Raw genomic sequence first — 15,656 nt, forward strand, 5'->3', positions numbered from 1 at the left:
GATTAATCTTTGACCGTGATAACTTCAAGCCACATAAAGATCCAACTAAGGTAAACTAATTGATCTTGGTTCACTTTATAGAAAATAAGAGTGTCATATGCAAATAAAGGGTGAGATACCTCTTTAACTTTACCTCCCTTACTTACCAATAAAAACTTATATTTGTTTCTAATAAATAAATAAATAAAAACTTTACCTCCCTTACCACTTAACTTAAACCCCGAAATGTAACCTCCCTCCTTTGCCCTCTTCAGCAAAATAACTAAGCCCCTCCATAGCTAAAACCAAAAGATAAGGGTAAAGGGGATCCCATTGCTTTAGACCCCTAGAACGTTGAAAGAAACCGGAAAAAGTTTCATTCACTAACACGAAAAATCTCATTATAGTTCTTAAGGCCCGACTCAAGTGGCAAAGGGTTAGGGAAGGTTTTTCCAAGTTCAAGTTCTGACAAGGACAAAATTTTATCTATCAAAAAGAAAAAATTTCACTGTAGAAATGCATTGATTGAATCCAACCATCTATTTTTTTATCAAACCCCATTTCGTCAAGGATTTCTAGCAAATAGGCCCCATTTACATGGTCATATGCCTGTTCTATATCCAACTTGCATATTGCATCATTCAACCCATTATTTAGTCTTGAGTCTATTGCTTCATTGGCCATTAGCTCACATCCAAAATTTGTCCTCCTTCAACAAAAGCATTTTTGAGAGATAGAAACAATCGATGCTACCACTTTCTTTAACCTATTTTCCAAGACCCTTGCAAGCCACTTGTATAACCACCCACCAAACTATTAGGCCGAAAGTCTTTCAAGTCCTTTACCTTCCATTCTTAGGAATCAACACCAAAAGGTGGCATTTAAGATTCTTTCAAAAGATACATACTCATAAAACTCCCTAAAGAAACTCATCACTTCCTACTTCACAAAATCCTAACAATGTTGCTAAAGAGCTATAGAGAAATAATCAGGCCTGGCACCTTGTCCCCACTTATCAATTGAAGAGCTGACAAAACCTCCTCTTCCTAAAATAGGACCTCCATACCCTCACCAACATCTCTACTCAACCTCCTCAATGACAATTCACTAATACTTTAGTCTCCAATCACTAAGGCCAGATAAAACGTTGTGAAAGGTTTGAGATACCCCTCCTTTATCTCCTCCTCCTGAAAAATCCATATTCCATTTACTTTAATCCTAACTAAAAAATTCCTCCTTCTATGGGCATTTTCCACTATATGAAAGAATTCATGTTTCTCCTCAAATTTGATGCCAATACTCTAAGTTTCTCATAATAGGGAGTGGCCACCTTAGTGAATTCTAAATGAAATAATGTGTTACTAGGGGAAAAAAAGAACCACCTATGAAGGGGAGGGTGAAGTTAAGCCTAAAGTTTTATAGAAGATGGGAAAAATGTGTAAATGTATGGTTTTAAGTTAGCAATGTCATGGCATGTTTCATTACAAGCTTGTGTATAGGTGTAGGACTAACTTAAATCCATATGATCACTCACAAAGACTTAGCATGTGTTAGGGTTCAAGATTTGGTCAAACTCAATTGAAAATGGAACTTACTTTGAAGGGCATTGCAACTAATGTATGTTCAAGATAATTTAGCTTCAAACCACAAGACCAGGATGAGTGCTTATTGAGATGCACATAGCTATGTTCTATAGCTTGTTGACCTTACTAGATGTTCATCATTGCTTTGAAGTTTGTCAAGCATTAGAGATGAATTGATGCATAAAATATAGTCAAAAAGTGCATTGAGTGTGGGAGGAAAAAGAAACCACTAAGTGGTTTTGCAAACCATGAGAGGGCATTTTTGGAAGCAACATTTATGTGTTGTGAAGGGTCAAATTGCCACCACAAGGGGTAGATTTCAAGCAAAATATTCAGTTTTTAGTCATCGAAAAATCCATTTAGTGGATTTTTCCCAACAGGTTTTGGGTGAAACACCCTACATTTTTGGGTGCTAGCCAACCAGCTCCTATAGTTCTTTATCCAAGAAGGCAAAATTTTGAGAGAATTCATTTCTCTTACCACGTTAAATCCACCTAGCAAATATTCTACCCTAGGGCAAGCATATCTTTTGCTCGAGGCCAAGTAGGTTTCTTCAAAAACTATAGGAAAACTATTTTTAAATGATTTTCAGCATCGAACTTCATGTGTTTGGTTTTTAAAGGTCCAATTGAGTTGTTTCGTGTTTCTCATCTCTAACCAGTATTGCCTATAAATAGCATACTTGTAGATCATTCCAAAGAAATCAACACATACATCTTAGATAGAGTTCAAGTGAGATAATTCCTAGGTTCTTCTCTAAATTTAGGTTTTGAATTGTTCTCCATTGTGAGGCTAAGAGAGCTCCATCATCTAAGATAGAATCTAGAATTCGTGTTTGTTAAGGAAGCTATTCAAGTCTTGTGTGTGCTTGAAGTGACTTGATTGCATATGCACTGAAATCAAGTTCATTGAAGAGAATCTAGATTCAGCATTGAAGAGTTGTTGAAGATTTTTTAATATAATGATCTATAAATTGGTCGATTAGTATCGTCTGAGGAACTTGTGCATTTATTCAAGATTTAATTGAGACTCATAGGTTGAAGATGGGAAACTTGAAACCAAGTTGATTTTGAAATGGCTTCTTGAAGAAATTATAGATATATTCCTTTTCTGCTGTGATAGATCAGATCTTGAGAGGTCAAGAGATTGTGAGTAGTTCAATCTAGTTTCAATGGGATTCTGCAAGAGATCAAAAGGTTGAAGAAATCTTAACTTGACTTCATGCGTTTTGTAGAAACTTTAAAGTTCAAGAAAATCTTAGTTACAGATTAAGTGTTTTGGTGAAAAGTCAAGGTGTGTCCATAAGTCTTTATGGAGAAATGAGTACCTAGTTGGGAACTGTGAAGTTGAATGGTCGAGGTACAAAGAGCAGGCACATATTGGGTATGATCAAGTGCTTGATCAATTGGAATTCAATAAGACTAAGCTCTTGTAAGTGATCATCCTATCGTTGACTGTTTGGTATACTGGATGTTTGTGGTTTTTCCTCTGGATGAGGTTTCCATGCCAATCCATGTCTCATGGTGTGATTGTTTTTAAACTCCTTATCTACAAAACATTGAATCATTTCAAATTGAGATTGATGAATCCCAAACAAGTAGATCACAAGTCAATTGAACAAAGGATTGAGTTTCAATTTATACGAATCTATAGTTAAGACAATTTTCAGATGTTCAAAAAAAGTTCAAGGAAGAAGAGGTGCAACATCTTGGTGAGGAAGAAGATGTACCATAGGAGTAGCAACATATTTGGCTAGAGATAGACCAAGGAGGTAAATTGGCATGAAGTACCATTCTTTCTAAGGGTACAACTGATACATCCCAAGTGAGTCATCATCAACCATGTTCTAATAGACAAAGATTGAGAGTAGGCAAAATCTATTGCAAAGGGCATTTGCACAAGCACTCATGCCCACATGAGCACATACATATGAAGGGAGATAGATTTGGCGATGCAAAATCTTCTGTTGCAATTTCGTTTAAATTAAGGACTACCATCTTCTTTTTCGCATGCAAAATTTTATAAGCATGTAAAATAGATGTAGTCACCTGCTTTGGGAGGAAAGTTACATGGAAATCTTCTTAATATCTACATTGGAATTCAATTACATGGGAAAGATGGACAAAATTAATGCCGAAATATCTCCCAAAAGTAGGAACAAGATAATGAGACTTTGAAAACTAAAAATCATGGTGTAGATAAAGAGAACAGTTACTTGGGACATTAGCATCACCCTAGTTGAAAGTACCCATACAAAATACAGAAGTAACGATAAATACCATCTTAAAAGACCTACATTGTTTCACGAGCCACTAAAGGTATGCCTGGCATTCTTGTTACACAATGTGCGAATATAATTTCATAGCTACTTCAACTTTCCAATTTAACTGTCTTTTATCCACCCCAGGGCTGGAACCAGAAACAGGAACCCCTGCAATTGCATTCAAAAACCTTTATATTCAATTTTGGTTCATTACACAGTGCATTAACCCAAAAAATTAAATAGAACCAAAGATACTTAAATTAAATTCCATAAGAATACATTGCCAATTTTTGGAAAGAACGAGAAAAACGATAGGAAAGCAAATTCCAAAAATGGTTGAAGAGGACAATTCATCTTTAAGCAATCCCCAGCATTTTCCTTCCCTTTCTGGAAATCCAAAAACGGCATCATAAGCCATTTTCAAAATTCAACCGTTGCAAATAGCTAAAAATTTCCACAAAAAGAATTTCAAAAATGGCTTGAAAAAACACCCCTTTCTATAGAGTTTCAAGCATTTTCCTTCCCTTTCCAGAAATCCAAACACAGAATAACCAGGCAATTTACAAATTCAACAGTTTCAACGAATTCAAGCATTTCGAAAAAATAATAATAATTTTCAAAAGAAAAAGAATTCACTCAGAGAGGAATCAAAATATCAATATATGTACGCACAGAGACCCAATGATCCAACTTCAAGAGCGAAAAAACCTTTAAAAATTAAAGAATCAATTATCCAATTTATAAATAAATAAATAAATATTAATTTGAATGAAGAATCAGGAAAAAAAAAAATTAAACTAGTAATTATCGGATTTCAGAAGCAACCTTCGATCTTAGGGAAGACTCGAAGATTTACGAGCTTAGCAGAGTCCACTCCGTCTGCGGCAGCTAGGGCTTTTCCTATAAAAAGTCTTATTTTTTATTTCATTTGTTTTTCTTGTAATCCTGTAGAGGCGCGTCCGTGTGGTAACGTGGGGCCACCACAGCTAAAGAAGCCCACCGTCGGATCAGTGTACTGCCAACTCGAGATTATAGAAACGAATCCCAACCATCCAAATGTATAAATCAAAACGAAATTCGCTTGCCGTTTTTCAAAAAAGAAAAGAGACAGATTGACTTTGTTTCCACTCTTGGACGACTTCTTTTTGAAGATAAAAAACATTTTTCTTTTATTTTGGGGACTAATTAAAATAAAATTATTTATAATTTAAAAAGTGTTTAATTTTAAAATAACTAAAAGATTATAAGAGGAAATTATTTCATTTTATTTAATAATATATCAGAAAATGAAACCACCGTTTTTAGAAGAAGACATCAAATATTAGTCTTACATTCTTTTCAAATAATTTTTTGAATTTTAAAATAAATTTTTCAATTTTTCAAGTGGCTGAATTTCTAATATTTTATTTAAGAAATTTTGGATTTGAGAACTGTTTTTAAAAATACTTTTAAAAAATAATTTTTATATTGGGGCACGGCTAAGAAGGGAAAGACAAGTGCTAAGAAGGGTTCGACCTCGAAGTTTGCGCCTACTCCTCCTACAGCTGTTGCACCTCCGTCTACGCCAACTGTCGATTCCTTTTCATTCTATGGGAAAGACCATGGCCATTCTGGGTAGATCCTTCCCAAACTTACAATCAGCCTTGTTGCAACTGCGGGCGTGCCTAATTAGGAAGAGCTAGACGAATTGCTCAAGCATTTCCCTTTATTCACAGACATGGGATCTCTTGTCACCAATATGAATGACCTCTTCCCGGCTAATCAATTGATTCCCATCGAAGTTGACAGTGACTGCATACAAGTTTTCATGGTTTGGATTAGTATAATATTTCATAGAATAAAAATTTATTTGTAAACCTAAAATATTTTTAATATATTATTAATATTTTTAAATAAATTTTAAAATTAAATTTTATATTTTTATTTTTAATCATTTTATATATTTATATAATTATTGCTGCAAGTAAAATAACTATAAAGCATATTATGCATTTTTCTATAAAAAAAAAATTTATTACGTATAGATTTTACAAATGACAATCAAGAAATAAAAATTAAATTAAAGTAAAAGAATAAAAATAAAACAAATCAACTAAATAAAAAAATTATTTAAACATCCTAATAAAGTGGAGAATTTATAAAAGGTAAGTTAGTTAATATATTTTCTTAAAAAGTTAAGGGTATTGAGGAAGTTAAGCATCCACGAAAGTATCTAAAAAAAAAAAGTAAGGTTAAGTATACTTTATCCCTCAACATTGGATGTGTTTTATATTTTATCTCATCACATTCAAAACTTAATATTTTGCTCATCAAATTTGTCAAAAAACAATATTTTATCTCCTAAACTTATTAAAAAGTTAATAAATAGCATGTTAAATTAAAAATAAGGTTGAAATGTAAAGAAACACACTTATTGCCTAGGATCAAAGTTGTCATATTTCGCAATCTTACGTGAAAATCATGACTCTAAAATAAAAAATCAAAACTAGTAGCTATTATATTCTAAGGGCATTTGAAAAATTTTACTCCAGAGCTACCAACTTAAAATTGATTCTACCCAAATTCAAACTAATTTTCAAACCAGAGTGTGAAAAATAAAATAAAAATCTTATATAATTTCATGAAAGTTTTATAATTTGGGGTTATTGTTCTTTAACAATTTTGGGGATAACTCTCGAGTTTTGAATGTAAGAAAGGAAAGTATAAAACACGTTAAAGACTAAAGGGGTAAAACGCATTTAAACCAAAAAGACAATAATAAATTATATTAAAACTTGTTATATGAAAATTGTGAGAGATATATATATGTACACATGCACCATATATGTACACATGCATGCACCCGAGCATATATATATATATATAGATAAACAAATTATGTCTTTTTTTAAAAATAAAAAATATACAAAATATAATTCTAATTTGATTTTTTTTTTTTGTAAAATCTATAAATAAATAGATAAATATAAATTATAACTATTATGAAAATATTAAATCAGATTTGAGTTAGATTTGAATTATTTGAATTTTAATTCAAACGTAACTCAAACTTATTTCAGATTAAAAAACTTAATCAAAACTCAATTTAAATATTAAAAATAATTACATAAGTCCACCCGAACGTTGGGTTGGGTCTGTTCCACCTACTAAGTTGAACCCCTACACTAAAAAAGTTGGTATAAATACTAAAAAAAAAATTAAAGAAAAAAAAAAAGAAAAGAAAGAAAACAGCAGATACAAACCCAAGTCAACATTCTCATAATTATATACATCACTTGAAGCCATTAGATTTCCTCGTGACAAGTAGGTAGACACCAATTATGGTCAAAAGTTAGGTGAGATTCATATTATCTCATATTAAAAAATTAAATGCAAACCTTCTTAAGGCAAAACCTATGAAAAATGAAAATAAAATGCTCTAAGTCTTGTATGATTTAGAGTCTATTTCCTTATCGAAAAACTTTCGGAAAATGTGGTAATGTGGAAAGAAAACCAAAGGATTATTTCTAGACTGGTTTGAGTTCCCAAAGTCATGGGTCTATTAGGGTTGCGTCCTGACACAAAAATATTTTTAAAAATTATTACATTCAGGAAAATGTGGTAATGTACAAAGAACAACCGAAAGGGTCATTTTGGACAAGTTTGAGTCTAAAAAATCATGTGGACTCTATAATGAATCTGAATTCAAAATTTGTTTACCTAACATGAGAAATTGTGGTAATGCATAGGAAAGGACAGATAAGGTCAATTTTAGACTAGTTTCAGTCCCAAATTTTGGGATCCATTGGAAGTGTGTGAGACTTTAAATTATTTTTAAAATTGAATATACTTGTTAATGAATTAAACACAAAAGTTTTTGTGTGGCGAGGCGAATTTGATTTTCAAGGTAATAAATTTGGGGAAATTCATGGAAATTTCTATTTGAGGGTCTTGACAACGTGGTCTAAAGGATGATAATTAGACAAGTCTTTTTGGATATCTGCCTCATCTTGCTCCTAATGGAAAATATTTAAGATAAAAATAAATAGGTTAGGGTTTGGGAAGTTATTAAAAATATGGGACGAATTTGGGTATGACTTTATCCCTCTTTATCCCATATCGCCCCACCCTAATTATATATAATTTTAAATAAAAATTTTATTTTAGTTGATTTTTTTCTTCATTTTTTATCTTTTTAAATATAAATAAAATATTACTTTTTATAAAAATAAATTATAAATATTTATAATATTTTTATTTATAAATTATATTTATTTTTAATAAAGTTTAAAATTTTAAAAATTAAAAATTTAAAAACTGAAAAATACGAAAAAAAAAAAAATTTAAACAGAGCTGAGAGTGGGACAGGTATGAAAATTTCTTATACTCCTCTGGTCTTTTTCGTAATATTTAATTTCTTTTTTTCTTTTGGAAGAGGATGAAAATAGATATAAATAAACATGATGAGATTGAGATGAGGTGACCTGTTCTAGACTAACCTTGTTATTATGTCTAGGTTTAATATATATATTTTCCTTTTAAGATTTTAATAAAGTTATCTCAATTTTGGAATTAAAATTCTTGCTTACCTTTCTTAGCAATTCTAAAGCATTTCATTCTTGGTCCAATAGATGGAATCCATCCAAGAGAGTGTAAATTAGCAAGATATTAGGATCTTAAATCTAGTTTTACACCAAAGCTCCAAATGGAGGATTCGATTTTGAGAAGCTATTTTTATGTGGCATATACCACACTTTTGATTATGATTCATATTCTAAGTATATATGTAGTGCATGCTTTTCAAATTTCTTTTAAGATAATTTATTTTAACCATGCTCATTATATCTACATTTTATTAATTTTTCTTAAAATGTTAGTATATTTAATTTTTATTGTTATATGACATACTTATAAAATTATGAGTATGCTAATTTTAATGTTTTAATACCTCTAGATCAAAAACTATGCTTTAGTGATAAGCAACAAACAAATGGTAGTCAATTGATCAAGAGTTAATGGACCTTGATTACTACTTAAAAAATACATTTGGATAATGCTTAATTGGTACTTTAAACAAATTATATTTTTTTATTTGGCTGGTATATTAGTGGATGTTTTGTAAAACTTAATACTTATTATTAAATGATTAAGTTGACTTTAATTTAAATTATTTTTAAGTGAGCATTTGGTAAACCAACTTAATAACTCAAAGTAACTTAATAACTTAATTTAAGTCATTAAATAAATTAAGTATATTTGGTAAAATAACTTAATAGTATGAGTTAATGTTTAAAATAATTTTAAGTAATAAATAAAAATAATTAACTTACTTCATTTTACCTTTTTGACCTCATTTGTTTTAGTTACCTTTACAATTTCCTTTGCTACTCTAGAACCTTCATTGTTAATTGATCACCTTTGCCTCAATTATAATTTATGATAAATATATTAATTTGATGATTTAAAATAAGTTTTAAATTAATTTTATCAAACAACCTTATTACTAAAAGTAAAAATTAAGTAATATTTTTTAATTCAATAATTTAAATATAATTTAACTTAAAGTCAATTTAAGTTATTAAGTAATAAATATTAAGTTTTACCAAACAATTTATTAACTTAAAATTTATTACTTATTTTTTACTTTAAATATTAAGGTTATTTGATAAAGTGAACTTAAAATTTATTTTAAATTAAAATTAACATATTTGTCTTCATTAGTTATAATCCATATTTATCATTATTAACTTTAATGGAAATTTATTTTCATTGATCTTAACTAATAAATTTGTTTATTAAACATTCATATTTAAAGTATTATAGATATTTAAGATAACTTTAAAATGTATTTGTTATAAAAAATGAATCATTAATGTGAAGATTAAATATACTTTCATTGGATGCGAACAAATGATATAAAAAAAATTTAAGATTAAAAATTATTTAATTATTTTAATAGTTAAAGTTATTTTTAACTGAAAATTGTAATATTAAGTTATTTTACCAAATATGCTTAATCTATTTAATAACTTAAATTAAATTATTAAATTATTTTTAATGATTAAGTTGGTTTAGCAAACACCTGTTAGCTTGGTTTAGCAAACAACTGTTAGCTTGGGTTACTGAGTTTTGGGCCAAAATGACTTTCTCTCCAAACTTAATATTAAGATTGGGCTTCACACAAAACTATTTTTCAAAAAAAGCTCATTTGTCCACATAAGTAGAGACAACATTTTTTTATGTTATTTTTTTTTTACTTTTCCATTTGTTTTTCCTCTCGTGGTTGACTCTCTCCAAAGTTTCTCTTCAAACCCTAGCCCCACTAGTGGGCCACTATGAGAGACATTTTTGGAGCTGCAAAGTTGAGGTTAGTTTTGAGTTTATGTGTGAGAATTTTTTTTGGCTTACAAGTTGTGTTCCATGCATGAGAAATTTGGTTAAGGTTGTGTTCCATGGTTCTATTTAGGGGTTAACTTCTTGAGAGATTTATATTTTTAGCATTTCTTTTTTGTATTTCCATTATGCACGTCCTTCTATATTTGTGTCCCTTTCCATTTTGATGATAATCTAGCTTTTATAGAGCTGATGCCTGAAGAAGCTTTTGCAATGTCTTCAACAAAGTGGAAACCCAACAATCAACCAAGATCCCTTGATATCCATAGACCTCTTTGCATACTAGAAATTCTATTCGTATAACTTATATTGTTACTTCCCGGGGTTCCCAATTTCAAGACTTGGGAAATGTTTTGCTCATAAAGATTTTCCTATAGGAATAGCGACATCTTGCCTAAAACAGAACTGAAAATTTGATGTTCATTACATCTTTCTTGAAGCTTATTTTGTTGCTCTCATCACTTAAACAATTCTCACTTTTATAGCAGTAACTCTACCTAGGGATAGAGGTTTGCAGTAAAACTATTTAAGGGCCCAAAACCTTCCTATGATCTAGGCAAACTCCATCTTTAGATCTCTGTTGAAGCTTTGTTGATGATGATAAGGGATGGGAGCAGCAAACTATTCGTCTTTACCTTTAGGTCTCTCCATGGGTTAGATGATGCTTTTCATCATTTTCATCCCCCCTTTTTGGAAGACAAATTGAAGATTACATACACATATCATGTTGGCACGATGCATAAACCCAAAACCACTATGACTGAGTTGTTCCTAAACAGTGTTACGTTGATACAATCTTACATTTATGGTGGTCCACCCGTCTAGTGGTTGAGATGTAGGAATAGGAGCCTACCCCAACATTGATATCTTATATGATTCATGACATTTTTTGCTAGAAAAAGTAACTTCTTTGTAGGCACTCACTGACATTCAAAGTTGAAATTTATCTATTCAAGTTTTCTAAAAATATTTTATAAATTTTTGTGTTGTATATAAGTATGTAGTAATTTTATAAAGAATAAGCTGAGCAAATTGTATTTCATATTTGAATTTTTAAGAACTATAGAATAGATTTAGTTGACTTATCTTTTTAGATGTGATATATGTTATTGGAACTCAGGGAACTTCCTTAGTAGCCTTTCAATTTTTTTTTTCCATGTGGTTGTATAAATTGTCAAAGGAAAAACTGTTAGGTAGAAGCTTATATTTAGGGAATGATGGAATAATTCTTATTCATTTCAAATATGCTACCACCTAAGACAAGGGTCCTGATGCCCATATTGATGTTTAGTATTATGACCAATGCTATAATTTATTGCCATTATTTAGGCCACCTAAGACATACTCATGATTTTTTATTTAAAAGTCAATAAAAGAAATGCAACCTAAACCCTATACTATTTTTTTTAATATAAAATTACATGTGAATGTGCTACAATGCTCTCATTTTCTTCAAATCCTAAATCCTAATCTTAAAGAAGAGAAAAAAATTAAATCTTAAGCTTAGAGAAGGGAAAAGAAAAAGAAAAAGCAGAGAAAGGGATAAGAAGAGAGGAAAATGAAAAAAAAGTGAAGAAGGATGAGGAGTAAAGAGTAAAGTTAAGGTTTTGGTGTATTTAGAATTTCTAAGTGTTTTCTATCATTTCATCTCTTTTTTTTTGCACCGTGAGTATCTCCACCTACACATCGATAACTGTACCTTGTCAATGGTCAACTATGTCGTCACTAGCACACCTCCAATCAAACACTCTTGATTCATTTTTCCAATATTTTGAAATTTTTTGCTAGATTTAATAAAACGAGAATGACTTTGCTAGCCCAAGAAAATTTGTTGGAAATTGGTTGGTTGGTTTTCATGTTTATGAGTTCTTCATTTTCAAATATTTTTTGATATTATGATATTAATTCATAATATCATCCTACTATTTACTTATACGTTTATTAACTTATAAATTGCTTTCATTTGAGTTAAACTTGGTATTTAGACATGAGGTTTTGTTCAATTTCAATATTTATTTGGTTTATTCTTGTCTTTTATGAATCATTGACCGTTAAGTATTAATTTCTACTTGAATAAATATTTTTTTTATATAATAACCTTTTGTTATTATCTACATGAAGGCAATTATGACTGATTCCACTGTGGAAGTACTATGTTATTGGAATGGAACAATTTTGAGGACAAAAATGGATTTGAGATATATTCGAAATAATGTAGAGATTGAGCCTATAGATGTGCCCATTCATACGACCTTTGTGGAATTGTTGAAGATGATATATGATATCATTGGTGTTGACAGACACTATTAATTAGTCTTGAAATGTTGACATCCAATTGAAATGAACAAATTTTAAATATTAGTGGTGAGAAATGATCGGATAATTGCATGTATGCTAGCGGTGCCATCGAAGTATGGAATGTCTTCAGTTCAATTATTCATAGAGCAAATTCCCAATCACTATCATTTGAGTAATCAAATGGGTCATTTGACACGATTATTGAGAGGTGATACTGATGTTGATGACGAAAATGAGAGAAATGAGGAAGATGATAGAGATGATGCAATCGATAGAGATGAGATTCATTTACCTAATGATGATGAAAATTGTTGTCAAAGAGAAAATATTGATTTGGTGATGGCCCAACAAGTTGTGGAATGCATGGTTCAAAGTCGCGGTATCGGTCACTGACTTGGAGGGTCTCGGGGCATATCGGTCTCGGTGTATCGGCTTGGTATCAGACGATACGTAAAATAAGCTAATTGGAAAATTCAAAAAATTATAAAAATATTATGTAAATCATCATAAAAATATATACAATTAAATAAGCTCAAAAATTAATAAAATAAAATAGTCTCACATTTAACAATAGTTAAATAGTTATAAAAGTATCCACTCAAAGTTATTTATGATAATGCTAATAAAAGAAAATTATTTTATTTCAAATATAATAACATTTTTACTAACAAACATATAATACAATAATCAATTCCATGTTGAATGACGAGGGGGTTCAAAATCATCATCATCATCAATCCTATGATGAGCATACAAAATGAGATGATAATTCCCGTAGTGAGGATATGGTTGAAAGAGTTATTCATAACTCAAATATATTGATTGAGATGATTGGCTTGATGATCCATAATCAGGAAAATATGGTTTCAAAGGTTGTTCGGGATCAACACCATATTGATAGTATCCAAAACCTCGATAAGCAATGCTATTGCTACTAGAATATTAATCATATCCATAGGAATCACTAGCTTGTGTTCTAGTATTTGAATATCCCTCTGGATGCATCATTGGAAATGGATCAAAATCATTTCTACTGAAAGTACTGGAAGAGCTATCATGGTCTCTAAAGTTGTGATATGATCTATCATCTACTCCTCTAAAATACGACCTTGATACTATACCCAAATTCTGTAAGTGCTCATCAATATGGTGATAATTTGATCTATGAAAATCATGCCCACTAGAATAATCATCATCGTTGGGAAATGTAGTTAGTATTTCCAAATGCTTTTGTTGTTCCCATATCCTTGGTCGATATCCATGATATGTATCTTGTGTGGCATAGTAATTTTCATCTCCTTGTGCCCATGACATGCTACGATCTACTTGACTAACATAATCGCCCCTAGTGCTACCATCTCCTCTAGTACCCTCACCAGTGCCACCAATTCCTCTACTGCCCCCACTAGTGCCACCACCCTGCCTACTGCCCCCATTGTCACCATCATCACTACTAGAACTTGAAGAAATTGTTCTAGGAGCCTTACATTTACGACAGGAATCAATATCTCTTTCTTGTGTAGTATTCCTTGTACACCTACTAACTCTACGATTTGTGGCACCATCATCATCATGAACTTTTTCTTTACCTTCTTCATTAGGGGGAAGACCTTTATCCAACCAATCCAAATTATTAGATGATAAAATAGGCTCATCTCCTTCTCGTATTTACTCATCTAATATGTCATCATCATTAAAGATATAATTTAGATCAATTGGATTGTATAAATCTTCATTGTTTCGCTCTTGCATCAAATTCTTAACTCGAAGTCTCATATTATAGTGCACATAAACTAACTTATGCAACTTTTTCATTGCCAAACAATTGTGCAACTTTGTGTGAATCAATGACCATGTGCTCCAATTTATTTCACAACCTAATGAAGAACAAGTTTGACTTAAAATTTTAATAGCAATCTTTTGTAGATGTGGACCTTCATCGCCATAGTTGTTCAACCATTCAACAATAATAAAGAAAATGCATACTTATTAATCATTATAATATATTTAACAAAAAGTTATGATAATTTCTTATTTGTAATTGACGTAAATGTATTGAGTACCTGGAAGATATTGATTTATTGCTTTCTTTGTAAGTGCACTTCCAAATTCTTCTTGGCCGTCAACAAATAATTTCACCTACATCATTAACATTTTTTTTTGTTAATGCACATTGCATATACAAAATGTATCATATAAAGGTCACAAACTATTATTATACCTCGTTAATAGTTTTTGTTTGTCTATCCAAATCTGACTCTAATATCTTGATAACCTCCCTTAATCCAATTTTAATTTTCGGATGGTTGGAGAAATACTTTGAATATTGGAACATTGGATTTAAAAAATATGCTGCCATAAGTTAAATAATGATCAATTTATAACAATTTGAAAAAAATAATAAAAAAATATGTAAAGAATTTTTTTATTACCTACAACATGCAAATGTCTGTGCAATTGACCTTCCCACCTTCTATCAATGACTTCCCAATACTTTTCCCATTGCTTAACCGATGCCTTGATAGCCAATTTAGTTTTATCCATTGCTTCATAAATGATTGATAGTGTGGGATTTTTATCTTGATAAACCAATTTCAATACTTTGATGAGAGGTTCCATGATGGTTTGAATTTCCCTTACCTTCTTCCAAAATCGATCAGTTAAGATAAGATTGGATACCTTATCTCTTAGACTTTTTCTGCTCCTATCTTTATTGAATTCACGTCACTCATTTGTTGTGCATATTCTCTTCAAATCAGCCTCATAACGTATAAGACTCTCAAGTGAAATGAATTTAGTGACAAAATGGGTTATTCCTGGCCTTAACAGATCTCTATCCTTGGTGAACACTTTCATCAAATTTACTACTTTCAAGCTATTATGAATAAATCTTGTGATCATCTTTGCTTGATCTAATGTCTCCTTAATTCGCTTCATGCTTACAATATCTTCAAACATTAAATTAATACAGTGGGCTGCACAAGGAGACCAAAACAAATGCTTCTACTTCTCCATCAGCAACATACCGACTGCTTTAAAACTTGCCTCATTATCATTGACTACTTAAACAACATTTTCCTCCCTAACTTCCTTTACAACTTTATCCATAAGGAAAAAGATGTAATCTGCTGTTTTAGGTATGTTGGTAGTGTCAACTGAAG

The 15,656-nt window shown here is 30.7% G+C and overlaps 1 protein-coding gene across 1 annotated transcript in view; it reads right to left on the minus strand.

Annotated features, from left to right (window-relative positions):
* The window catches only part of LOC117934277 (polycomb group protein EMBRYONIC FLOWER 2), a 75,659-nt gene extending 70,914 nt beyond the window's left edge, over positions 1 to 4,745 (minus strand). Inside the window, exons 1-2 of the mRNA XM_034855948.1 lie at positions 4,651 to 4,745; positions 3,859 to 3,993 (exon numbers count right to left, since the gene is read on the minus strand). Of these exons, the coding sequence (XP_034711839.1) occupies positions 3,859 to 3,893 (35 nt within the window). The 5' untranslated portion in view covers positions 3,894 to 3,993; positions 4,651 to 4,745. The remainder of the gene's footprint in view (positions 1 to 3,858; positions 3,994 to 4,650) is intronic.
* Positions 4,746 to 15,656: the final 10,911 nt, after the last annotated feature.

The sequence above is a fragment of the Vitis riparia genome, chromosome 16 (assembly GCF_004353265.1).
Source record: "Vitis riparia cultivar Riparia Gloire de Montpellier isolate 1030 chromosome 16, EGFV_Vit.rip_1.0, whole genome shotgun sequence".
NCBI classification, from domain to species: Eukaryota; Viridiplantae; Streptophyta; class Magnoliopsida; order Vitales; family Vitaceae; genus Vitis; species Vitis riparia.